At 35.0% G+C, this 27,518-nt stretch overlaps 1 protein-coding gene across 3 annotated transcripts in view; it reads left to right on the top strand.

The window, feature by feature from the left end:
- The window catches only part of Stxbp5l (syntaxin binding protein 5L), a 175,050-nt gene that overhangs the window by 50,978 nt on the left and 96,554 nt on the right, over positions 1-27,518 (top strand). For all 3 annotated transcript variants that reach the window (XM_090345538.1, XM_090345536.1, XM_090345543.1), the window contains exons 6-8: positions 12,190-12,324; positions 14,522-14,585; positions 27,332-27,415. In XM_090345538.1, the coding sequence (XP_090201664.1) occupies positions 12,190-12,324; positions 14,522-14,585; positions 27,332-27,415 (283 nt within the window). The remainder of the gene's footprint in view (positions 1-12,189; positions 12,325-14,521; positions 14,586-27,331; positions 27,416-27,518) is intronic.

The following is a 27,518-nucleotide window of genomic DNA, read 5'->3' as shown; positions in this document are numbered from 1 at the left end:
AGTACAAGAAGAAGAAATGACATGGTTACCTGTAGTTCCTTTTCTATTCAGTCCTTACCTCCTCATAAATAAACCAAATGTTGAGGGTAAAGTTAGCCTCTGTATGTCCGATAGTGAAATAAAAGTATGGTTTACCTTTGAGACACACTTTTCAGGTAAGAATTATTAATGTGCATAAATGAGTTGTAAATATAAATTGTGTGTTGTGGTGATTTGGCAGATGAGTTATGTTTTCTTGGTGTTATTTTTAATTTTTATGTTTTGGCAGTGCTGAAATTTGAACTGCAGATGTATGCTTGCTAGGGAGGTTCTCTGCCACTTAAGCTATGTCCCCAGCCCTGTTTTTCAAATAGGGTCTCACATTGTTTTCCCCAAACCATCCTGGATCGAGATCCTTCTATTTATTCTTCCCATCTGGCACAAACCATCAAGTTTAGCTTGTTGGTTGCCACCTTGACTTCCGTCTGCTATACTCAAAGTCTCTTCTTCTTCTCAAGCACCTGAGATTACAAATGTGTACTACTATGCTTGGGCACTCTCTGTCTGAATTTGAATTTAAAATGAATAATGTACAATGAGTGTAAAAATTCATTTTGAAAATTTAATGGTTTAAACTATTAAATTTAAATTATTCAATTCTCTTTATTTAGAGAAACATGCAAAGTCATTAGAGAAACTTCCATTTATGTCATATTTTCCTGAAGTTTGAATAAGAGGCCCTGAAAAAAGGTTTTGTCATTGTGCTCCTGGGCCTGAAGTTCTTCTTGAGCATTTGTGCTTAAGGCTAGTGCTCTCTCACTTGAATCACAGTCCCATTTTTGGCTTCTGGGTGGTTAATTGGAGATAACAGTCTAATGGACTTTTCTTGTGCGCACTGGCTTCCAACCATAATTCTCAGATATCAGCCTCCTGAGTAGGTTGGATTATAGACTTGAGCAATGCATATTCAGCTAGAATCCCTGAGCTTTTATTTTGCAGTAGGCCTCACTGTCTAATTTTTATAGCCTTCTTGGAATTTTGCATGTAAATAAATATTTCATCTGCAAATAGAAAATTTTTCTAGTTTGTATATGTGTGCTTTAATTAAAAGATTTTATTAACACTGATTTTTTTGCATCATATTTCAAATGTCAAGTTTAACAAACAAGTATTCAAGAATGAAATCTCTATATGCAAACAGTGGCACATAAATTAAAGAACAAAATTAAACTTAAGCTGAGACTTTGTATAGATATATATCTATATAATATCAATATGTTTATAGAATATATATTCCATCATAGATTTATATGTCTATATAGTTATATTTATATCTCCAAAAACAAGTTCATGTCAATGACCTTGAGTACCTACCTGAGTATTGAGTCTTAGAGTTCCCTGGTTAACTTTACATGGGATATTATCCTATTCCATAATTGGTTGAGTGTTTTTATAATGCTTTTTTCAGTTCCTACAACATTCATTCTTTTTGCTGGCATTTTTTTCTTTGTGTGGTTTACAATAGCTCAGAAAAGCATGTTTCTGGTTGCTGCTTAAAAATCTTTTCCCTGGAAATTATAAAATAGGTTCTTTTATTGTTGGTATAATAGTAATATTTGGTTATATCCTAGAATGGTTGGGTACATTGTTAGAAAGATCTCTCTGTTTTAGTTGTAGCATGAAGTTCTGGGTAAGGTCTAAATTTAGCTTTTTTTTTCCTTCAAAATCTCCCCTACCCCAAGTTGATACCGCTTTGTGAAAATGAAGCACCAATTTGTGGCACTGAAATTTGATGGTTTTGTCATAATTGAACTGGGATTATAGTTCTTAGGATGATCAGTAAGATAAGATGTCATTTTGGGGGCTGTAGCATGGCTTAAGTTGTGGAGAATTTACCTAATAAGTACAAAGTTCCGAGTTTAAAATCCAGTAGCCAGAAATTATTTTCCACACATTGTTGCAAGTGTATACACTATTAGTACTTTTTTTTTATAACATTTTATACTGATTATAACACTGGCAGAAATAGTATTTTTTTCAGTTTATTCCACTATAAAATTACTCTTTCTTCCATCTTCTCATGAAGTTTATTTTGAAGGGAAATTACTATGCACATTTCTGTTTAGAGTGGAGATTTACATACCACCTCTTTAAGAGCAGATTATGTTCATGAAATTCTTGAATTTTTTGCAATGAATATTTGTCTCTTTTCCTTTTGTTTATTTATTCATTATTTAATTGGTATGGAATCGCAAAATCTTATTTTATGTATTGAGTTATAGTCCATTTCTAGTTAATTGTGTGCATTGTACTAACAAAGTTCCTTCAGTAAAAGTACTAGTAAGAGATATTTACATGAACATATAGACAGCTCCCAATTTATAATAGTTGGACTTACAATTTTTTGACTTTACAATGGTGCAAAAGCAATGCACAGTCAGTGAAAGCTGAACTTCAAATTTTTAATTTTGATCTTTTCCCAGGCTAGCGATACTCTCTTGTGATGCTGGGCAGCAGCAGCGAGCTACAGCTTCCAGTCAGCCATATGATCATGAGGGTAAACACTGATTAAATACATTTTTGACTTATTGATATTTTCAACTTATAATGGGTTTGTTGAGATGTAACTCAATCATATGCCAAGGAGCATTAGTAGATGCACATATACCTAGATTCCCCATTCACACAGAAACACACACACACACGGAAAGTATAGAAATTTACTAGGAATAATTATGAGTCTGAGAGATCTGATTATCTATTCTCTGTAAAAGGAAAATTCAAAGAAGCTAGTGGTATAACTAACTCCAAGTCTAAAGGGATTCATATACAGTAGAAAAATTATAAATCAATTATAAATCAAACCATCACAAGTACTATCAAGACATTTTATGCACATTTCTAGCTCTGTTTCTTTAGATCACTCTAATACCGTTAGCAATAAGATAAACTAGATTTGGTTTATGACCACAAATATAAAAGAAGATTCATTATTTCATTTGATGGAATGAATGAATGAATGAAACCTAAGTTTGGAAGCTGGAAAGATGAAATGAGATGTATCATTATTGAGGCAGATAGAAAGCAGAGTGCCGAATTCCACCTTCTTTCACCTTGTGTTCTGTTTAAGTCTTCAAAGATTGGGATATGTCCACCCCATTAGGAAAGGTAAGGTACCCAAGGCAGGAGACACTGCGTTCGTCAGTGCCCTTTATGGCTTTTTCTGTGTATGTGGTACCAAGGACTTGAACCCAGGGCTTCATGCAAGCTAGACAAGCACTCTAACGCTAGGCCATGCTCCCTGCCTCATGGGATTTCTATTTTCTCTGCATTTTGGGGTAGGCACTTCTGCTCATCGGGATCCTGGGAAAGGAGCAAATTGTCCTGTCTGTACCCTTCTGTGGTGGATTCCGTAAAATCCTACAGTATCCTCACTGATAAATTTGGGTACCACCCAGACAGCCAGTTAAATTTACTCATTTATCAGATTCATTGTTCTAATTTTGCTCTTGGGAACTCTGCTATCAGATGGCTATTTATCCCTTTAACATACATTCACCAGTATAGCCTTTTTCCCCCTCAACAGCATCCTCTTGGGTTTTTTTGTTTGTTGTTTGTTTGGCCAGTCCTGGGCTTGAGCTCAGGGCCTGAGCACTGTCCTTGGACTTTCTCAAGGCTAGAGCTCTACCACTTGAGCCTCAGCACCACTTCCGTCTTTTTTCTATATGTGGTACCGAGGACTCAAACCCGGATCTTCATGCATGCTAGGCAAGCACTTTAACCACCAGGCCAAACTCCCGGCCCTCCTTTTAAATATAACATACTCCAGGCTCATCTTAGGTATTTCCTGTTCCAAGCCTGAAACCAGCAAGTTTTCTATTTTCATTATATTAGAAACACTGATAGAGCCAAGTCTTTATTGCTATAATTGCCTTTATACCCACTCATTTACCACAGCAAAGATCCGTATTTATCTGTGAATGTTTACCTATGTAGCATTTTGTATTTATAGTAAGCTGGATATGAGTACATCCCAATGCCCCCTGAATATATCATCACTTATATCATTTTCACTTGTCTGTAAATTTTCATTCCAACAAAAAGAAACCTGCAGCCTGGAGTTTGTTTTAATGGTAAAGTGCTTGCATGCACCAATTCTGGGGTTTGATTCCTCAGTACCACTTATATAGAAAAAGCCAGAAGTGGTGCTGTAGCTCAAGTAGTAGAGCTCTAGCCTTGAGAAAGCCCAAGGAAAGTGCTCAGGCCCTGAGTTCAAGCCCCAGGACTGGCGAAGGAAGGAAGGAAAGAAAGAAAGAAAAAAAGAAAGAAAGAAAGAAGGAAAGAAGGGAAGAAAGGAAGAAAGGAAGGAAGAAAGAAAGAAAGAAGAAAGAAAGAAAGAAGAAAGAAAGAAAGAAAGAAAGAAAGAAAGAAAGAAAGAAAGAAAGAAAGAGAAAGAAAGAAAGAAAGAGAAAGAAAGAAAGAAAACTGCTGCCGGGCGCTGGTGGCTCACGTCTGTAATCCTAGCAACTCAGAATCATGGTTCAAAGCGAGCCTGGGCATGGAAATCTATGAGACTTTTATCTCCAATTAACCACCAGAAAACCAGAATTGGCACTGTGGCTCAAGGAGTAGAGTGATAGTCTTGAGCTAAAGAGCTCAGGGACAGTGTCCAAGCCCAGAGGTCAAGCCCTACAAATGACAAAAAAGAAAAAGAAAAGAAATCTGCCCACTGCCATCTATCATCCATTTGCTTAATTGTTCAACTCTCACATTAATATTTCAGAATCAGAATTGTTGATTCATATACTAATGAGAAATTACTAGAGTGTGGTGTTTATATGAAATCTATTCGTTTTTAATATTAGACTGTTATATCCAAAATAATTTATGTCCCTACATTTTTGTATTATCCCTTTCAGTGAAGGTACTTTATAATTTGTAATAGACTTAAATTATCTTACAACATTCTGCCTCCACTTGAATACTCCACTTATAAATCATTTTTTAAAAGATTGCATACACTGGGCCAGGAGTTTGGCTTAGTGGTAGAGTGCTCGCCTAGCAAGCACAAAGCCCTGGGTTCTATTTCTTGGTTCCACATACACAGAAAATGCTGGAAGTGGCACTGTGGCTCAAGTGTCAGAGCACTAGCCTTGAGCAAAAGAGTGTCCCAGGATAGTGCCCAGGCCCTGAGTTCAAGCCCCAGGACTTGCAAAAATAATAAAAAAAGATTTCATACATTAATTAATATTCACCCTTCATTATAATCTTTTTTGTAGGTTACTGAAGCTTGAACTCAATCTCACATTTGCTTGGCAGGTACTCTGCTATTTGTGCCATTCCTCCAGCTTTTTAATTTTAGTTACTTTTTTAGAATGCAATTTTTCTCAGAATACAATCCTTCTCCATATACTTCTCAATATCTCAAACCACCATTATGCCTGTCTTGTGGTTGAAATGAGATCTCACCAACTTTTTAGCCCAGCTATTTTTTTTTTTGTCCAGTCCTGGGTTTGAGCTCAGGGCCTGAGCACTGTCCTTGGACTTTCTCAAGGCTAGAACTCTACCACTTGAGCCTCAGCACCACTTCCGGCTTTTTCTATATATGTGGAACCAAGGAATCGAACCCAGGGCTTCGTGCATGCTAGGCAAGCACTTTAACCACTAGGCCAAACTCCCGGCCCAAGCCCAGCTAATTTAAAGCCACATCCCACCTAAATTTACCTCCTAAGCAGGTATGATTACAAGGCCACCAATACTTGGACTTGTTTTTATTTTGACATGCATGAAACTTTTATCCATAATTACAGTTTATAAGTATAATTTACTTAAAATTCGATTCCTTATATACCCTCTCCTTTTCTCATATATCTTGAGAAAAGACTAATGTTTTCTATAGTGACAATGAATTTGCAATGGACTTACATATATTTTGGTTAAAATTTTTTAATTGTTATTGTAAAGGTGATGTACAGGGGGGCTACAGTTATGAAGTTATTATAATGTCACCACTTCTTTTGTTCTTTCCTAATTTTTCCCTTACATCCCCACTAACAAATTGTATAGTTCATTATCAATATAGTGTATAGTGAATACCACTGCTGCATTTGTTCACCTTTTGTCCCTTCTTTTATGCCCCTTCCCTTTACTCTCCCAAAGACATAAAGGAATAAACGAGACAAAAAGTGAGGATGGATTTGCAATGAACCTTGTGTCATAGGGCTTGAACTCTGGGCCTGGGCGCTGTCCCTGAGCCATTGAGCCACAGCGCCACTTCCCGTTTTCTAGTGGTTAATTGGAGATAAGAGGCTCACAGACTTTAGTGACTTCAGTTCCCCGGCTGGCTTTGAATCATGACCCTCAGATCTCAGCCTCCTGAGTAGCTAGGATTACAGGTGTGAGCCATGGCCTGTGTTTTATTTTTACTAATATATTTTGTGACATGTACCCATCTCTTGGGTCAGTACGACTCTGCAAAATTTAGAGCCCTTTCTGTGGCTTAATTTTGCAACCTCTAGAATTCCATTTTGATTTATCGATTTTTTTCAGCTTTGTATCTTTTTTGTATTGTTTGTATAACCTTTAAACACTTGCTGTAGACATTTTATTATATGTGAATAATTTATAACCATCTACTGTTGTGTTACCAGTTTGAATGAAATAGATACCTTTATTTACATCCCTTCCTCCTCTGTATCTTTAGATTTATATCAGGCTTGATATTTTAGCTGTAACTTTTAAACACAATTTAGGAACTTCAAAAGGAGGAGGAATATATATTTTGTTAGCCCATATTTTACCCTCTTGTTTTTTCTTTATTTTTCTTCCCACAATTTCTTATCGATCTTGTTGACCATTCTCTGGAGATTGATATTTTAATGACAAATTGTTAACTTTCCTTTGCCTAATCATATCATAGTTTCTCCTTTACAGTAAGCCTGACTTTTTTTTTGCAAATTTATGATGTGATTTTTTTGACCAAGTTCAATGAAAACTAAGTTGAAAAAAATCAAAAGAAATTTCCAAAGCAAAAATTTAAATTCCTGAATATGCATTATGCAGCTCATTTGATTCAGAGAAGCTTTCAGTCCTGCATTACCTTCAGTTATGTTAAAATCATTATGTGTTTTGCTGAGTGTTTTCCTGCCTTTAATTTTGTAAAAATATGCCTCCTGAAAAGCACTTGGTACTTAAAAAGCATGGTAAAAGTGAACGGCTTAATTTAAGTGATAAAGTAAAAATTTTAGATTTGTTGAAAAGCAGAATGGTAGAAGTTGGGTGCTGTTACAGGAAAAATAATTCATGAACAGTACGATAATGAAGTCTCTTTCCTGAGGATTTGTGGGTTTCCTCATTGGTAGTATCCTTGGAACAATATACCCTCAGACATGAAGGATATTTTTGCTACATATAAGATTGGGAGTTCACAGATATTTTTCCTTAAGCTCTTGAATAGCACCTTAGTTACTTCTGTTCTGTTGAGAATTTATTTTCCTCCCACCCCACTAGAAGGTATTTTTTTGTTTTACTTTTTAGACTTTTTTCAAGATTTTTCATAATATGTCTTATTTTTTATTAAAGAATTTATTAACATTAATTTTTACATCATATTTCAAATGACATGTTTAACAAACAAGTATTCAAGAAGGGAATCCCTATATACAATCACTGGCACTTAGATTTCAGAACATAATTAAAATTAGGCTGAGGGTTTGTAGGTCATAGATACAAATGCATCTATGTAATAAAACATTATGTCTATAGAGTCATAGATTTTTATGTCTATGTAGTTGTGTTTATATTTCTAATACCATGTTTATAGCATTGGGTTTGCAAATATTGAGTCCTCGCTCTTGTACTGTTTGGATCTAATAGCCACATATTAAGGATACCATGCATGCCTTTTGTTCCTTTTATGTCTTATTATTTTTTGAGTATATTCTGTTTCATTTTGCTCAGTGTTTTACATCTTTTAGCTCATATCTTTTGTCAATTTAAATGAGACTTTGGATATTATTTGACTCCTTTTTTCAGATTGTGACATTTTATCTTTATTTTTGCATCTAAATCAGGCTGAGCGTTTTAGAGTATTTTGTTAATGAGATTCTGGGTCATATTGAAATAAGTCTTTAGTGATATTTGACATTTTACTGACAAAAGAGCAAATATTGCTTCCTACTGATATTTGTGTTTGAAGTTATAATTCCTCAGTTGGACTCAATGACATCTGAAAAAGGACAGACACTCTTCATTACTAAGTGGGGTGGGATTTGTGGCTTCCCATAGTCCTATGTGTTTACTACCCTTATCAAAAGTCACAGGAATACTTTATTACTGCTCCTTACTTGACCTCAGTGACCAGTTCTCTCACTGAGAAAATTGAAGTATTCTAGACATTTAAATGAAGTTAGAAAATGTTATTTGTATTTTTTTTTTTTTTTGCCAGTCCTGGGCTTGAGCTCAGGGCCTGAGCACTGTCCTTGGACTTTCTCAAGGCTAGAGCTCTACCACCTGAGCCTCAGCACCACTTCTGGCTTTTTTCTATGTATGTGGTACCGAGGAATCGAACCAGGGTCTTCATGCATGCTAGGCAAGCACTTTAACCACTAGGCCAAACTCCCGGCCCCTTGTTATTTCTATTTTTATAGTAAAAAAAGAAAGTAAATTTCTCTGCATACTACTAGAAACTATTATATATTATACTTTTTACTCTAGAGATGACAAGAACATATTTTGTCTAATTATTTGTAAATTTCAAGCCTTAAAAAGGTCATACACAAAAGGAAGTGAAAAATGCTCTTTTGTACTAATAATCTTTTTGCTTATGTACAATTTCTCCTACTAGACCTCAGTGCTTCAGATGCTGCTGATGTTTTCTGTAAACTGTAGAATCTCTGAATCTGAGAATTAGGAAGAATCTGGAAATCATTTATTGAAAATACTCATGTAAAACATGGGTAAAAGTAGGGGCTGGGAGTTTGGCCTAGTGGTAGAGTGCTTGCCTAGCGTGCATGAAGACCTGGGTTCATTCCTCGGTACTACATATATAGACAAAAGCCGGAAGTGGTGCTGAAGCTCAAGTAGTAGAGCTCTAGCTTTAAGAAAGTCCAAAGACAGTGCTCAGGCCCTGAGCTCAAGCCCAGGACTGGCAAAAAAAAAATGGGTAAAAGTATCTTACAAGTTTGAATAACTTAATTTTAAAGAACTATAGTCCTTCAAAAAATTTTTCTTGTTGGGATGGTGTACAGAGGGATTACAGTATTACAGATACATTCACCAGGCTGTGGGTATATTACTTCTTAAACATTGTTATCCTTTCCCATGTTTTTCTCCAATTTTCCCTCCCCCCTATTCTCATCTTGTTTTTCCCTTACTTTCCCTTTTTTGAATAAACGTATATTCAATATACCAGGTACTACATTCCAATGCTATAACAATAAATAAAACCATAAATAAAATAAAATAAAATAAAATAAATAAAAGAAGCCATAAGGGGAAAAGGAGAGAAAAGAAATAGCTTCACATAGTACATTAAGAACAACAACCACAAAGATAAATCCCTTGTTTCCATATCCTGAAGTTCATTTTGCTTAGCCTCATGAAATTTTATTCTTATTTATCCAAATTTGCTTCTTTGTAACTTCTTTATCCACTGATGTACTTTTATTGTCTGTAATTGTAGAAAATATCTAATCTGTCTTCCAAAAAAGGTTATTGCTAATAAATGAGATTATTGCTAATAAATGAGATTATCCCTCAATTTCATATCACTAATTACTTAGATTGAACTGGAAATCCATCCTTCCTTGTTTGGAAACATGATTATCAAGTTATTTCCCGTGAAACATTACTCAATATCACTTAGGGACAGCAATTCTTTTTTTGTTTTGTTTTGTTTTGTTTGAGCTCTTCAGCTCAAGGCTACCTTCCTACCCCTTGAGCCACAGCACTACCTCCTGAATATTTTTTTTTACATTTCTACCACGTGATATTTATTTGTATAGACAACAATCAGTGTGAGCCACTCGTAATCACATACTAACATTTTTTTTTTAAATCCATTCATCAGTTGATAGGCACTTACGCTGATTCCATATTTGGCTATGATGAACAGTGATGTTATGTATGTGAGTTTATCTTGGTGTATTCTGATTTATATTCCTTCAGCTATAGTTCTCAGGGAAGTATAAGTAGATCATATGGTAGACCTGATATTAGTTATTTTAAAATTTTATTGTTGAGGTAATGTACAGAGAGGTTACATTTCTTGCCAAACCTTGTTACCCCCTCCCTTGTTTTCCTCCCCCTTTCCCTCCCTCCTAATCCCCTACACCCCAAGTTGTAAAGCTCATTTTCAATATAGTGTCTTGTGAGTATCATCGCTGCATCTCACCATTTTGTTGTTCTACTTCCTTTCCCCATTTCAGATAAATGTATATACAATACACAGGTACAAAAATCTAATACAGTGACAACATGATAAAGTAAAGGGGGAAAAAAGGAAAATGAAATAACTTCACACAATACATTTAAAACAACAACTAAGAAAAACCTCTGGCTTCCATATTTTGGAGTTCATTTTTGCTAAGCATCATCTCATATGATCATATGTACATAGCTACTGAGCTATTGTGATCCTTTTCTATGACTATTCCAAACACATACTGATTATTGCAAATTATGGGAAACTGTGGAGTCTATGTTTCTTTGAGTCTGGCTTACTTCACTAAATATGATTTTTTTTCCAAGTCTTTCCATTTCCTTACGAATGAGGCAATGCCATTCTTTCTGATGGAACCATAGAATTCCAATATCTATCTATCTATCTATCTATCTATCTATCTATCTATCTATCTATCTATCTATCTATCTATCCATCTATACCAAGTTTTCATTTCTTTTGAGGGGGACTTGAACTCCTGGGCCTGAGCATTATCCCTGAGCTATTTAGCTAAGGTTAGTACTCTACCACTAGAGCTGCAGCACTACTTCCAGTTTTCTGGCTGTTTAATTGAAGACAGAAGTCTCACTGACTTTCATGCCTGGGCTGGCTTTGGGCTGTGATCCTCAGATCTCCTCCTGCATAGCTAGAATTAGCGGCATAAGCCACCACAAGCTTTCTTGATCCATTCATCTACTGAGGGGCATCTGAGTTGGTTCCATATCTTAGCTATTGTAAATAATGCTAAATATGCAGCTTGGGAGGAATGCAGTTTGAGGCCCACCTTCAGAGTGTTAACAGATACAACATCTCAGAAAACAAGCTGGGAATGGTGACACATAAATGTAATCACACCTACATTAGAGATGTTGGTAGGAGGACTGTGGTGCAAGGCTTTTGTCCTTGTTTAATGCCTTCTCTAAAAAAGAAGACATAAAAAGAGGCTTATGGGTATGGCTAGTGATAGTTTCAAATCCTAGTTCTATCAAAAAACAAAATAAAAAGATACATTTTTCTTTTCTGTTACTGGAATTTGTGCTTACTGGACTTGCTTCCTTGGCTGGCATTCTAACACTTGAGCCATGCCTCTATTCTGGCTGTTTGCTAGTTGTTTTGGAGATGGAGCCTCATGAGCTGGCACTTGTTTAATTTGCATTTTTATATATGTTTTATTTTTATGGAAGTTACAAAGTACAATCATGTTGTAAATTTATTTATATTCTTAAAATTTACTTTGTCCTCATCATGTCATTTTGTTTAGCTCTTAACTCCTCTTGTAAGTAGATTCTAAGAAATATAATTATGATCAGTTCTGAAAAAATATTAACGGCAAACTTCTTTTTCAGTTTTTATTGGTCATGGGACTTAAACTGAGGACCTGAACTTTTGTGTTCAAGGCTAGCACACTGCTACTTTGAGCCATAGTTTCACTTCCTGTTTTCTGGTGGTTAACTGAAAACAAATAACAGTAGTGCAGGGTAGATTACAATAAGGTACATGAAAGGATTCAGAAAGCTTTTATTATATGTAATTGATCAATATTAGAGGAGATAAATATATTTAACTTGATTCATAAAATGCACACCTATTTAATAATGATTATCATTATTCTTAATGTTTACCTTCTTATTAATAACTAAATGTTAAATTAGCATGTAATAAGTCTATTTTTTGTATATCTATCACTGCATCTCAGTTTTAAGTATAAGGAAAATATTTTGAGCAGATGGAAAATTTAGATATTTTCATTGTAATTTTTTTTCTTTCAGAATTACTTACTGTCATCTACCTTTCCAGAGTAAATGGCTCTATGTTGGAACAGAAAGAGGAAATACTCATATTGTAAATATTGAATCTTTCATTCTTTCTGGATACGTTATCATGTGGAACAAGGCAATTGAACTGTAAGTTTGAACTTATAAACCATTTTACTAGCTTAAATATTTTATGTAGTTATGTAACATGTACTGAATTTCTCTGTTGGAACTGACAATTAATTTGATGATATTAGGCTAAAAGAAAACCATAAATATTTTTAAAAATAGATATAACACAAATATTATGTTTATTTTAGATTTCTATTTCTGCAAATAATTAGAGTTTATAGAAACTCAGATAATAAAATTAGATAATTATGCAAGTTATTTCACCATTTATGATCAACCTTAGTATCATCAATGTTAGTGGGATAGGATTTATTATTTATTTATTCTGTGCTGGTCCTGAGGTTTGAAATAAGTCCTTAGTGTGTTCCTGAGGTATTTTTGCTCATGGCTAGTACTCTATTGCTTGGCTCTTTGGTGATTAAGATGGAAATAAGAGTCTCATAAACTTTCCTACCTGGGCTGGCTTTGAACCACGATCTTCTTTCTGATCTCAGTCTTCTGAGTAGCCCTGGGATTGGATGTTTTTTTAATATAAAAATCATGACTATTACATATGCTTTTTTTCATAGGTTTTTTTCCCTCTTGCTAAAATGCTGTTCTGGATTTAAAGAGAAGGAATTTATTAATCTCTTTCATATATTAATCTCTTTTTTTGGATGTGTGCTTGAAGCTGATTATTGCTTTGGTTTTTGCACTAATATTTAAGTTTTTTATACATGTGAAATGTTAAATTTTGCGAATATTCAATGCCATCTTGAAAGAGAGCTTGTTGCTTGAAACTGATCTACTCTGTGGACATGAAAACAAGGAATAGTAGGAAGTCTTAAAACTGAGAACACTTTCCCATAGTGTCTGGAGGAGAGAGGGTCATAATGAAACCCATTAAAATATTTTTTCAAGATGGATGATGGAAGGGAATTAAAGATTAATAATAGATGGAATGATTATGACCAAAGTATATACATGCATATAAAAACTACCATATGAACATTCCTTTTTACAATTAATATTCTATTTTATTTTATTGGGGCGGGTTACTCTGGGCCTGGGCGCTGTCTCTGAGCTCTTCAGCTCAAGTCTACCGCCCTACCCCTGGACCTGGGCATTGTCCCTGAGCTCTTCAACTCAAGGCTACTGCCCTACCCCTTGAGCCAAGTCCCACTTCCCATTTTCTTTAGGTTAATTGGAGATAGAGTCTCAGGTCCTTTTGTGTCCTGACTGGCTTCGAACCTTGATCCTCAGATCTCAGCCTCCTGCGTAGCTGGGATAATAGGCATGAGCCACCACACCTGGCTTTTATTTTTTAAAAAGAGAAAATTATATAATAAAAAAGAGAGAAAACTAGGCTAGATGCTGGTGGCTCATGCCTGTTATCCTATCTACTCAGTAGGCTAAGGTCAAAGATTTTGGTTCAAAGCCAGTTCAAGCAGAAAAGTTCATGAGACTCTTTTGTCCAGGTAATCACCAAAAAGCTAGAAATGAAGGTGTTACTCAATTGGTGGGCCTCCAGCTTTAAGTTGAAAAATCTTAAGTCCCAGTGCTAGCACATAAAAAAATCAAATTGGGAAAATTTAATAATGACCTTTAGGAATTTGTCTTAGAAACTCTTTATAGTGATGGAAATTAGTGAAATAAACCAAGAATTTGAGTAGGTCTGGAGTAAAAGAAATGAGTTCCAATATTTTGGAATTTTTAGTTATATATATTTATGACATTCTGTTATTTTGATAGGGGAAAATGGGAGGATGTAGAATATATGAACCTGAAGTTAGTAAGAGAGATCAGAATTTTCATGGTTGTTGAAACCATGAGAGTTGATTAAATTGTTCATGAAGAATGTTTGCAAATGAGGTAAGAAACTACCATCAATTTTGATTCACAGTTGTTCTTTTAATCATCTATGTCTTTAAATTTATTTTGAATTTTTTATTAAATTACAACATGAAAAATTGGGTAGAACTGAAATAAAACTTGATTTTTCTATTCCAATTTGGATAATATATGATGAAATCATCCTACTGTAGCCATTTTGCAAAGCAGCTACAAACTAAGTCTGAGTAGCAGTTGTCCTGTACTTCAAAAAGAAAACTCAGAAATCAAATGAATGAAAGCTTAAGTTTGGAATATTGGGACTTTACTCTAATATCATTTCATTTCTGTGCGTAAGGTATTTTAGTGCTTAGTTTTTAATTACTATTTTAAATTGACTTAACAGGTCAACTAAAACTCATCCAGGTCCAGTTGTACATTTAAGTGATAGCCCAAGGGATGAAGGGAAAGTGAGTATTATAATACTATTATTCTTGCTTTTATTTTCACTATTCCTAGGCAGGTTGTATCTTACTATTGTTTTACATATAACATTTAGTTCATAACATTTAATGTTATCTAAAAATTAATATTTGTTGACTATATGAAGGAGCAATGAATGAATTAATGATTTACTAATGCTAATAATGACCAATAGTTTTCAGCTTTCATTTTTAGTTTTAAGTCTTAAATTTTACTTTAAGCATTTTTTGCCAGTCCTAGGGCTTGAATTCAGAGCCTGAGCACTGTCCGTGGGCTTTCTCAAGGCTAACACTTTACCACTTGAGCCACTGCATCACTTCTGGCTTTTTCTACATATGTAGTACCAAGGAATCAAACCCGGGTCTTTGTGCATGCTAGGCAAAGCACTCTACCACTGGGCCAAAACCTTGGCCCCTACTTTAAGCTTTTTAAAAATCTCAGGTGTCTCAGTGTTAATTGATTTCATATACTACAGCTTCTGAAGTTGACTAGCTGTGCCCAGCATCTCTGGTATGTCAGGGTTAATTAATTTCATATAGTACATCCTTCTGCAGTTGACTAGCCTATGCTCAGCTCCTCATTAATTCCTGATTTTGAAGGTATGCCACAACATAAGGTGCACAATCTGGCTTCTCTAACAGTTGCCAGAGGAGTCAAGTAATGAGACTAAAATAAGGAGAGAAGACTTAAATCCATGTCAGACAGGAGATAAGAAATAAGTTCTTCCTCTGTTCCTCCCATTGGGATATTCTGAGTCATGTTTTTATCTACATAAACTGCTAGAAATATACTACAAACTGATGAAATATGTGCTACATGACTGTAGCATATGACTGCTCATAAATTAATGGTCAGCATGATAATGACTCTTTTTTCTTTTTATTTCTTAGCTTTACCTCACTTTTCTTTTAATGTTGCAACCTTGAAATTTTACTTTTCTATGAAACATTAGCATGTAAGCCTTGCTTCGGTCGTTGTTGTTTTTGTTTTGTTTTTCGAGTCCTGGGGCTTGAACTCAGAGCCTGGGCACTGACCTTGGGCTTTTGAAAGACTACCACTTGAACCACAGCACCACTTCTAGTTTTTCTGGAATTGAACCCAGGGCTTCATGCATGCTCCTAGCCACTTGCCTCTGTCTTTTATCAGCCAGACTCTGGTTAAGATAATAATCATGACTGGTCTAGATCAGAGACAGCCCATGAGCCAAATATGGCCTATCACATCTTTATTTTAAATGATTTATTAGAACACCACCTTTTTTATTCATTAATATAATATGCCAGAAGTCAAACCCAGGTCTCATTAGGCTAAAAGCAAGGTATTGATAGGATTACATTCCTTAAGGTAACTAGAAAAAAAATATGATTTCTTGTTTCAGAGTCTTCACATATTCTTTTTTTATTAATATTTTTTATTGTAATTAATAAAAGTGTTACATGATATTTCTTCACATATGCTTAATTTGTAGTTTCTTTTCCCCATTTCCAAAGCCCACTTTTAATTTGTCTTTGCAGTCTCTTTGTAATATTTTAAAAACATTCTGCCTGCATTAACCTCAATAAGTAATGCCCATTAATCACCCTAGGGCCTTTTTAAGATACCTTTAAAAGAATTCTTAAGGCCAGGAACCAGTGGAATCCTAGCTACTTGAATAGAAGAAATCATAAGAATCATAGTTTCAGGCCATCCCTGGCAAAATGTTGATAAGGTCTCATCTCAAGCCAATAGCTAGGGCATGCCGATATGGAAGGAGCTGCTTCCACAGTTCTGGAGGCAGAATTTTTAAATCAAGACGTTGATTGATTCCTGCTTTTACTGAAGGCTAGGAGAAAATCGTTTTTTCTTCCACTTCAGATTTTTTGACTTGTAGACATAGAGCCCCAGTCCTTGCCTTCATATATAACCATCTTTACTCTGAGACTATCCTCTCTAGTTTCTTTTCTAATAAGGAAAGCAGTCATTGAATTTAGCTTTGGATTCACTCTAAATCAAGGATAATTTCATCTCACTATTTGAAAATAATTATAACTATAAAGATCCTGTTTTCAAACCAGGTTACTTTCTGACTTTCTAACCAGACATGATTTAAAAAATATTCTTCAGTGACTGCAACTGTGCTAGAGAAATTTATGTAAATAATCCTTAGAATTTCCACAACTTTTTTGAACCCCCCAGACTAGCAATTTTACCATTTCTGAGGAAAAACAGGTTCTCTTCTTTGAGAAACCCTAATGATTATACTGAAGATAGATGCCTTCTATAATCATTTTTAAAAGAATTTATTAACATTGATTTTTACATCGTATTTCAAATGACATATTTAATAAATAAGCATTGAAGAAGGAACTCTCTCTAGATAATCACTGGCATTTAGATTTTAGAATATAATTGAAATTAGACTTAGGATTTGTATGTCATAGATACATTTAAGCTATGTATTAAAACATTATGTCTATAGAGTCACAAAATTTTATGTCTATGTAGTTGTGTTTATATTTCCAATACCATGTCCATAGCATTGGGTACGCAAATATTGAGTCCTTACTCTTGTACTGTTTGGATAAATAGCCACATATTAAGAATACCCTGTGCCTTTTGTTCCTTTGGTCTTGACTTGTCTCACTCAACATGATTCACTCTAGATTCATCCACTTCCCTGCAAATGTCACTGTTTTATCTTGTCTGTTGGCTATGTAGAATTCCATTGTGTATATATATATATATATATATATATATGCCACATTTTTTTGTATCCATATCATCTGCTATAGGGCATCTGGATTGCTTCCATCTCCTGGCTATTGTGATTAGTGCAGAGATGAACATAACTGAGCAGGTGTCCTTATCATATCCTGGGTTATGATGTTCAGGATAGATGCCCAAGAGTGATATGGTGGGATCTTAGGGAAGGTCTATTTTCAGTTCTTTAAGAAACTTCCACACTGCTTTCCAGAGTGGCTGAACTTGCTTACAGTCCCATCAGCAGAATAGTAGGGTTCCTTTTTCTCCACAACCTCGCCAGCATCATTGTCTGAGTTCAAAATCTTGGCCATTCTAGTTGGGGTAAGGTGATATCTTATGGTTGTTTTTATTTACATTTCTATTATGGCCATGGATGATGAGCATTTTCTCATATGCTTTTCTGCCATTTTAACCTCTTCTTTTGATAAGTCTTTCTTTAATTCCCTTGCCCATTTAGTGATTACTTTGTTGGATTTGGGAGGGTTTAGTTTCTTGAATTCCCTGTATATACTGGATATTAAGCATTTGTCTGATGTATTATTGGTAAATATCTTTTCCCAGTTGGTTGGTTGTCTTTCTGCTTTAGTAGCTATGCTTTTATCTGTGCAGAAACTTTTTATTTTTAGGTAGTGTCATTTATTGAGATTGGAGAGACAATCTGTTGTGACCCTGGGATTCTGTTCAGGAATTTTTTGCCTGTGCCTATGAGTTCCACTGTCTCTCCATCTCTATCGTGTAGCAGTTTCAAGGTTTCTGGTCTGACATTGAGGTTTTTTATCCATTTTGAGTAATGCTTGTGCATGGCAAAAGGCTAGGGTCAATTTTTAGTTTTCTGCATGAGTCTGCCCAGTTTTGCCAACACCAATAATTAACTAGGCTGTGTTTGTTCCACTGTATATCTTTGGCTTCTTTGTCAAATACAAGTTGACTATAGGTATGTGGTTCTATTTCTGGATCTTCTGTTCTGTTCCATTGATCTTCTGGTCTATTTTTATGCCCATATCATGCTGTTTTTGTTATTATGGCTCTATAGTAGAGTTTGAAGTCTGGTATTGTAATACCTCTGCTTTGCTCTTTTTGCCTAGAATTGTTTTGGCTATTCTAGGTCTGTTCTTCTTCCATATGAACCTTTGGATTATATCTTCTATTTCAGTAAAGAATGTCTTTGGGATTTTGATGGGGATTGCATTGAATTTGTATATCAATTTTGGCAGTATGACCATTTTCACTATATTTGCACTACCCATGAACATGGGATGTCTTTCCATTTCCTAGTGTCCTCTTTAATTTCTTTCGTTAGGCTTTTATAGTTTTCATTATATAGTTCCTTTACACCTTTGGCTAAGTTAATTCCTAAGAATTTTATTCTTTTTGGAGCTATTTCAAATGGGATAATTTTCTTGATTTGGCCTTCTGTTTGTGTATTGTTGGTGTACAAGAAGGCAATTGACTTTTGCAGGTTCATTTTATATCCTGCCAGTTTGCTAAAGTGGTTTATTAATTCTAGGAGTTTGGGAGTAGAGCTTATTGGGTCACTCAGGTAGAGGATCATGTCACCTGCGAATAGGGATAGTTTAATTTCTTCTTTCCCTATGTGGATTCTTTTGATGTCCTTCTCTTGCCTTATTGTTCTGGCTAATGGCTCCAGCACTATATTGAAGAGAAGTGGAGAGAGTGGGCATCCCTGTCTAGTTCCTGATTTTAAGGTAAATGGTTCCAGTCTTTCTCCATTTAGTTTAATACTGGTTGTAGATTTGTTATATATGGCTTTAATTATTTTAAGGAATGTACCTCTTATTCCTATTTTCTAGTGCTTTCAACATGAATGGATGTTACACTTTGTCAAATGCCTTCTCTGCGTCCAGAGAAATTATCATATGATTCTTATCCTTAACTCTATTGATATGATGTATTACATTGATTGATTTGTGAATGTTAAACCAGCCTTGCATCTGTGGGATGAAGCCTACTTGATCATAGTGTATAATTTTTAAAATTTGTTTCTGGCTTCTGTTGGCTAGTATTTTATTGAGGAGTTTGCATCTGTGTTCATTAGAGAGATAGGTCTGTAGTACTCTTTTTTTGTTGGGTCTTTCCCTGGTTTGGGGATGAGTGTAATATTAACGCCATAAAATAAGTTTGGAATTGTTACTTCTGCTTCTATTTCTCAGAAGAGTTTCAAGAGTACAGGTATTGCTTCATCTTTAAAAATCTTGTAGAATCCCGCAATGAAACCATCTGGACCTGGGATCTTTTTGTTTAGCATTTTCCTGGTTGCTTCCACTATTTCATTGTATGAAATTGGTTTGTTTGCTTACCCCTTCTTGGTTCAATATGGATATCTTATATTTATTTAAGAAATCATCCATTTCTGCTAGATTTTTCCTATTTCTTTGAATATAGGCCCTGGTAGTACTTATTCATAATGGACTGAATTTTTTGGATGCCAATTGTGATTGTTCCCATAGGGTCTCTAATCTTGTTTATTTGAGTTTTCCCTCTCCTTTTTTTGATTAATCTTGCCAGAGGTCTGTCAATTTTGTTGACTCTTTCAAAGAGCCAGTTTTTTGATTTATTAATTTTGTGTATGATAGATCTCTGATATTTCTGATTTTATTTTTGTTATTTCCGTCCTTCTAGTTGTTTTAGAATTGACTTTTTCTTGTTTCTTTAGGTGCTTCAATTTCTTCTTTAGGTTATTTATATGATCTTCTTCTGTCTTTTTAATATGGGTTCCTAGTGTGATAAATTTGCCCCTTAGAATTGCCTTTGCTGTGTCCCATAAGTTCCTTTGTGATGTATCTTGATTGTCATTACATTCAAGAAAGTTTTGAATTTCTTCTTCGATCTGATCAGTAACCCAGGAGTTATTCAGAAGTGTGTTGTTCAGCTTCCATGTGTTTGAATGTTTTTTACCCTTTACTATGTTGTTCAGAACTAATCTGATTCCACTGTAATCAGATAGAATGCGTGGGATTATATCAGTCCTCTTGTATCTGCTTAAGTTTTCTGTATGAACTATTACATGACCTATTTTGGAGTGTTACATGTGCTACTGAGAAAAATGTGAAAGTTTCACCATTGGATAGAAGTCTCTGTTGCCGGGGCCAACCGGCAGCAAACCAGGGTTCACAGATTGGGGTTCCTGAAATAGGGGGCAAGGACTAGGAAGAAATAGAAGAGAGACAGACACACCGGGTCCGGGATGTCCGCAGTCCAGGTAAAGACTGCCGTCTATTTTCTACTCCCCTTCTTCCCTTCTCCAGACCCAAGGAACTTCCAGGTGTTACATTCATATGGTAAATCTCAGGTCATTTAAACAGAATAAGGCCAGAAAACAATAAGACAATAAAGCCATTGTCTGATGCAAATCAAGGTACAGTTTGATTCCACTCTGGCTCCCAACACTCTGTGTATATCAGTTAAGCCCAGCTGGGCTAAGATGTCATTTGAGTTGGTGGTATCTTTGCTTATCTTTTATTGGGTTGATCTGTCATTTGGTGAGAGTGGCATATTTAAGTCTCCCACTATGACTGTGTCTGGGTCTATCTTGTTCTAAAACTCTAAGAGAGTTTGCTTGACAAATTTAGGTGCTTCCATGTTAGGGGAGTAAATGTTTATAACTGTAATATTCTGGTTATGAATTGTCCCATTTACTAATATGTAGTGGCCACCTTTATCTTTATGTACTGATTTTACTGAGAAGTTAATTTTGTCAGAGATTAAGATTTCTACTCCTGCTTTTTTTTCCCCAGTGCATTGGAGTGGAACATTCTTTTCCATCCTTTCACTTGGAGTTTGTTTTCTGTCTTTGGCAGTGAGGTGGGTCTCTTGGAGGAACATATGGATGGGTCTTGTTTCTTAATCCAGTCTGCTACTCTGTGTATTTTGATTGGATTGATCAGACCATTCACATTTAGGGAAATTGTGAAGAAGTGGTTTGTGTCCTTTGTCATTATTGATTTTTATTTCTGAGTTTCTTTCTCTCTCTTTTTTCCCCCTTTGTGTTTACTGATTTATAGGTGATTGCTTCTTGATGGGGGTTATTGCTATTCTGCAATTTGTTCTTGATTATTTAATATTTTTGTCATACTGGTTTAGTGTGTATGTATTCATATAGCTTCTCTTTGGAATGAAATATTCTTGTTTCTCCCTCAAATGTAAACGCTAGTTTTGCTGGATATATCAGTCTTGGTTGGCAGTTGTTGGTCTTCAAGACATGAATGATGTTTTTCCAAGCTTTTCTTGCCTTTAGGGTTTACGTGGAATGGTCTGCAGTTATTCTAAATTTTTCCCCATTTATTGTAGCTCTTTCTTTGTTTTTGCAGCATTTAAGATCAGCTCCTTAGTATCAGGGTCTAATGTGTCTAGACGAGTTCCTTCTAGGATCGTGCCTGCTTAGAGTTCTGAAGCCTTCAATAATGTATTTTCTCTTTTGAAGTTGTTGTAAGCATACTGCTCACAAATCTCATGTCTTTCACAACAGAATATTTCTTGCATTACAATTCATAATTCTTTTTCATAATTTATTTTAATTTCTGTACTGAATAGAATGAAGAAATTAAACACTGTATTTTCTTCTCAAGGGTCACTTATCTATATCATGGTTTTCATATTGGAAATCATGGATGAGAGTCTCAACTGAGAATGTTTGTCCAAATTATTATACCTTCTTATGAATTTCTGCTGAAATAAATTTGAATCTTCTGGTGTGAAAAAAAAGAAATCTAATAACAACACATGCTGGTGGGGATGTGGCCAGTAGGGATAGCTACTACACTGTTGGTGGGAGTGTAAACTCATTCAGCCACAATGGAAAGCAGTATGACAATTCCTCAAAAGACTAATAAACATAGAGCTCCCCTATGACCCAGCAGTTCCACTCCTTGGCATTTACTCAAATGTCCAGAAACAAGGACATACTAAAGCCACTAGCACAGTGATGTTCATTGCAGCATTATTTACCATAGTGAAGATATGCCCCTCAGTAGATGATTAGATTAAGAAGATGTGGTACTTACACAATGGAATTCTATGCTGGCATCAGAAAGAATGACATTACCCCATTTATAAGGAAATAGAAAGACTTGGAAAAAAATCTTATTAAGTGAAGTAAGCCAGTCCCAAAGGAGCATAGGCTCAATGGTTTCCCTCATTTGCAATGATTAGTACACATCTAGGACTTTTCTAGCAGAGGATTATAATAGCTCAAAAACTAGGTACATAAAGTCATGTAGGATGAGACTAAATGAAATGAACTCTAGGAGATGGAAACAAGAGCTCTATCTTGTGTGATTGTAAGATATTATTGATTTGATATTATCTGATACCATACTTGAAAGGCATAAAAAATCAGTATTCAAATGAATACAAATAAAAATTACATACCAAAATTCATCTATAGAAACTATATCCTTTAAGAAAGGATATAAGAATAATAGTTATAATGCTAGCAAGACAGTATATGAAAAGCTTTGGAAGTTGCATTCTTTAAGAATTAAAAATGTAATTGAATAAGTGAAAAGCATCTTTTACGCTTAGATTTGATATCTCATAATTTTCTTTCTTCTGAAGTTACTTCTTTCTTGACTTTTAAAAATCAAATGCTTAAATCATGAAACATTTTCAATTTTTTCTTTTTATATTTACTTCTAAAAATCTCTCTCAGTTTAGATTCATTGTGCTCCACATGTTTCAGTATGAGGCATTTGTTTTAGTTCTTTCATTTTTGTTTAATTTCTTTTTCTTACTGTTTTTTGCCTATTAGAAATATGTTGTTTATTTCCAAAAAATGTTTTTGCCAACTTTTATTTTGGCAATTTTTGTTATTAGGAATTTAACACTATTTATGAAATAGTTATTTAAAATTCTGTCTTTGCCTCTGTCTCTGTATCTGTCGCTGTCTCTGTCTCTCTCTTTCTCTGAGTGCTATTGCTGTTTGAATTCAGGGTCCTGAATGAACTAGGCAGTTGCAAGGTGCTAGAGCCATGTCTCTAGCCTACCAGAGATCTGTTTTCTTTAAACATAAGTTCAGATAAGGATATCTTAATATAAAGTTGCCCTACTTGTATGATGCTTACATTCTACTGCGAGAGACATTTTTTAAAAATCCACACAAATATATCCATCTCTATAGGTATGTATATGCATAATATTTGTGTGTGTATATACATATAGATGCAGCATGTGTATATATAATATGTATGCATGGATATATATACAGTTGTATGTCTATAATTAATATAGATGGAGATATACATACACATACATGCATGATACATATACACATAAAGTCTCACTGCCTTATTGATTGGGCTGGCCTTGAACCACAATCTTCAGATCTCAGCCTCCTGAACAGAGAGGATTACAGGCATGAACCACCAGAGAGCAGCTATGATAGTATTTTTGTGTGTGGGGAGGTCATGGAACTTATACTCAGCCTGGGACCTATCCCTGAGCTCTTCAGCTCAAGGCTACCAATCTACCCTTGAGCCAAGCTCCACTTCCCATTTTCTATATGTTAATTGGAGATAAGAGTCTCAGGTCCTTTTGTGCCTGGGCTTGCTTTGAACCTTGATCCTCAGATCTCAACCTCCTGAGTAGCTAGGATTACAGTATGAGCTAATGCTCCTGGCTTATATTCTGTGGCTCAAATCTGAAAGGATTACAACACTCATGTTCTTGTTAAATTGATAATTTCCAGTTTTTTAAGACTTATAAACCTCTTCCATAATCTCATTCACTCAATAGAAATTCATTTTATTGTTCATAATTTTCTCTAGTATGAATGATTTGAACTTAAATATATCTTTGTACAGTAGTATGACAAAAAATTTATTTTATGGAACATTATCTAATGTATTCAATTTTGATATTTCTAGTTTTAGTAAATCATTTATTTGATCATCATATCAAGATTTGTGTCAAATAATTTAAAAATTGTAGATAGTTTAACAAACACTAAGTATATGTTATCACCTGAAAATAAGTATACATTTCTTTAATGACCTAATGTTTACATTTTTACCTATTTAAGATTCTTCTATTTTAAAAGAAAGGCAATTTTTACAATTTTTTTTTGCCAGTCCTGGGCCTTGATCTCAGGGCCTGGGCACTGATGTTGGGCTTTCTCCAGGCTGGAGCTTTACTGCTTGAGCCACAGCACCTTGGGCTTTCTCCAGACTGGAGCTTTACTGCTTGAGCCACAGCACCATTTCTGACTTTTTTTCTGTGTATTTGGTAATGAGGAATTGAACCCAGGTCTCCTTGCATGCTAGGCAAGCACTCTACCACTAGGCTAAATTCCCAGCTCCTATTTTTAATATTTTTAAACACTTGACATAAGTTTTGCTTCAACATCTCAATTTATGTGTACAATGCATCTTGACCAGCATCATCCATTTTATATTTTACTTTCATTTTCTAACTCACTTTTTTTCTTGCCCAATTTTCACTTTGTTTTTAGATTTTTTTAAAAAATTTTATTGTCATGATAATTTATAGAGGGGTTACAGTAGTTACATTTATCAGATACTAGGTGCATTACTTCTTCCACATTGATACACCTTCTTATGTTTTTGTCTCCATTTCCCTCCCCCCAATCATCTTGTTTTTTTCCCCTTCCCTTCCCCATTTCAAATAAATGAACATATACACTATATATCAAGTAACACAGTCAGACACAGTAACAACATGAGATTAATCATAAGGTCAAAAAAAGAGAAGAGATCTCTGCTAGGAGAGCCCAAGGTTTCTACTGATTATGGCAAATGAGGGAAACCATTGAGCCTATGTTCCTTTGAGTCTGGCTTACTTCACTTAATAGGATTTTTTCTAAGTCTTTCCATTTCCCTACAAATGAGGCAATGCCATTCTTTCTGATAGCAGCATAGAATTTCATTGTTTACAAATACCACATCTTGTTGATCCACTTATCAACTGAGGGGCATCTGGGTTGGTTCCATATCTTTGCTATGGTAAATAGTGCTGCAATGAACATCATTGTGCTAGTGGCTTTAGTATGGCCTTGATTCTGGACAATTGGATAAATGCCAAGTAGTGGAATTGCTGGGTCATAGGAGAGCTCTCTGTTTACTCTTTTGAGTAACTGCCATACTGCTTTCCAGAGTGGTTGAACAAGTTTGCACTCCCACCAACAGTGTAGTAGTGATCCCTCCTGGCCACATCCCCTCCAGCATCTGTTGTTAATAGACTTCTTCATCATGGCCATTCTAACTGAAGTGAGGTGGAATCTTAGAGTTGTCTTGATTTGCATTTCTTTTATGGCCAGAGGTGTTGAGCATTTTTTCATGAGTCTTTAGGCCATTTTTGTTTCTTCTTCAGAGAAGACTCTCTTTAAGTCTTTGGCCCATCTTTTAATGGGATGATTGTTGCTTTGGAGATTACTTTTGGAGTGATTCAATTTTTTGAGCTGTTGATATATTTTTGATATGAGGCCTTTGCCCATTGTATGGTTAGTGAACATCTTCTCCCACTCTTGCTATCTATGTCCTTTGCCATACAGAAGCTCTGAAGTTTAAGGCAGTCCCATTTCTCGAATCTTTCTTTAATTTGTTGTATTTCTCAGTCTTTATTAAGAAAGTTTCAACTTGTACCAAGGAGACCTAGTGTATCTCCTATTCCTTCTTGGAAAGTTTTCAGTGTATTTGCTTTTACCTCGAGGTCTTTGATCCATTTGGAGTTAATCCTGATGCATGGTGACAAAGGAGGATCCAACTTTAGTTTTCTGCAGGTGCGTAACCAGTTCTGCCAGCACCACTTGTTGAAGAGGCTGTCTTTCTTCCATTCTATTTTTTTGGTTCCCTTGTCAAAGGTCCGTGGGTTATTATCTGGGTCCTCAGTTCTATTCCATTGGTCTTCAGGCCTCTTCTTGTGCCAGTACCAAGCTGTTTTGGTCACTATAACCCTGTAATTGAGTCTAAAGTTTGGTATTGAAATTCTTCCTGCACTGTTGTTTCTGCTAAGAAGTGTTTTTGCTATACGGGGTATTTTATTATTCCATATGAAAGTTTGGATTGCCTCTTCTATTTCTTTAAAGAATGACATTGGGATATTGATGGGTATTGCGTTGAATTTGTAGATAGCCCTTGGCAAGATTGCCATTTTCATGAAGTTAATTCTTCCAATCCAGGAGCATGGGAGGTTTTTCCATTTCCTCAGTTCTGCTTTAATTTCCTTTTTCAGGGTTTTAAAGTTTTCAACAAAAAGGTCCTTTACATTCTTAGTTAAGTTAATTCCTAGGTACTTTATTTTAAGGCACTATAGAATGACACTAAATGAAAGGCCCTCCAGGGTATAGAAACAAAAGCCATATAATGAGTGATTGTTGTCCTTAGTGTACTATGCTATCTCTCATCCTTTTGCTGTCCCTTGGTTATCTCATATTGTTACAGTATTTCACTTTGTTGTCTGGTATATTGGATATATGTGTATTTGGTTATTTGAAATCGGTTAGGGAAGGGGGGAAAACAAGATGAGGCATGGGGGTTAGGGGAGGGAAATGGGGACCAAGACACGAGAAAGGGTATCAATGTATGTGAAGTAATGTACCCTCTATCTGGTGAATATAATGTAACCCTTCTATTAATTCCAATAAAAAATGTATGGAAAAAAGAAAAGAGAAATAACAGTGCATTAATAATAAGATAAACCTTGTTTCCATATTTCACTAATTTTTATATTGGGTCATAAATATTAAAATGTTACTTCATTTCCTTGCTAAATATTTACAGTAAAGAAAATTAATTTATTATTTAAAATAGTTTACTTGACATGAAAAATTTATGATATTTTACACTATTAAAGTTATTTTCAAATTATATAAGATTTGATGTTGTGTGGAAGTTTTGTTATATATATATGGAAGTTTTGTTATGTGTAAAATGTTTCATTATTATATTAACATTACTCTATTTTATCCTAATTAAAATTAATATCAGAATTGAAAATATAATTATTTTATGTTTTTCAGCTGTTAATAGGTTATGAAAATGGCACGGTAGTGTTCTGGGATTTGAAATCTAAAAGAGCAGAATTGAGAGTTTATTATGATGAGGTAAGTGGTTGTTTTATGACTTTGTGTCACTTTTTTACTCCTAAGCTTTGTACATTACAAATACTTTTATCTAAAATAGTGTCACACACTCTTTTACTATTTG

This window comes from Megascapheus bottae, chromosome 1 (assembly GCF_031878675.1).
Source record: "Megascapheus bottae isolate mThoBot1 chromosome 1, mThoBot2.hap1, whole genome shotgun sequence".
NCBI classification, from domain to species: domain Eukaryota; kingdom Metazoa; phylum Chordata; class Mammalia; order Rodentia; family Geomyidae; genus Megascapheus; species Megascapheus bottae.
This window is presented reverse-complemented; position numbering and strand designations above follow the sequence as displayed.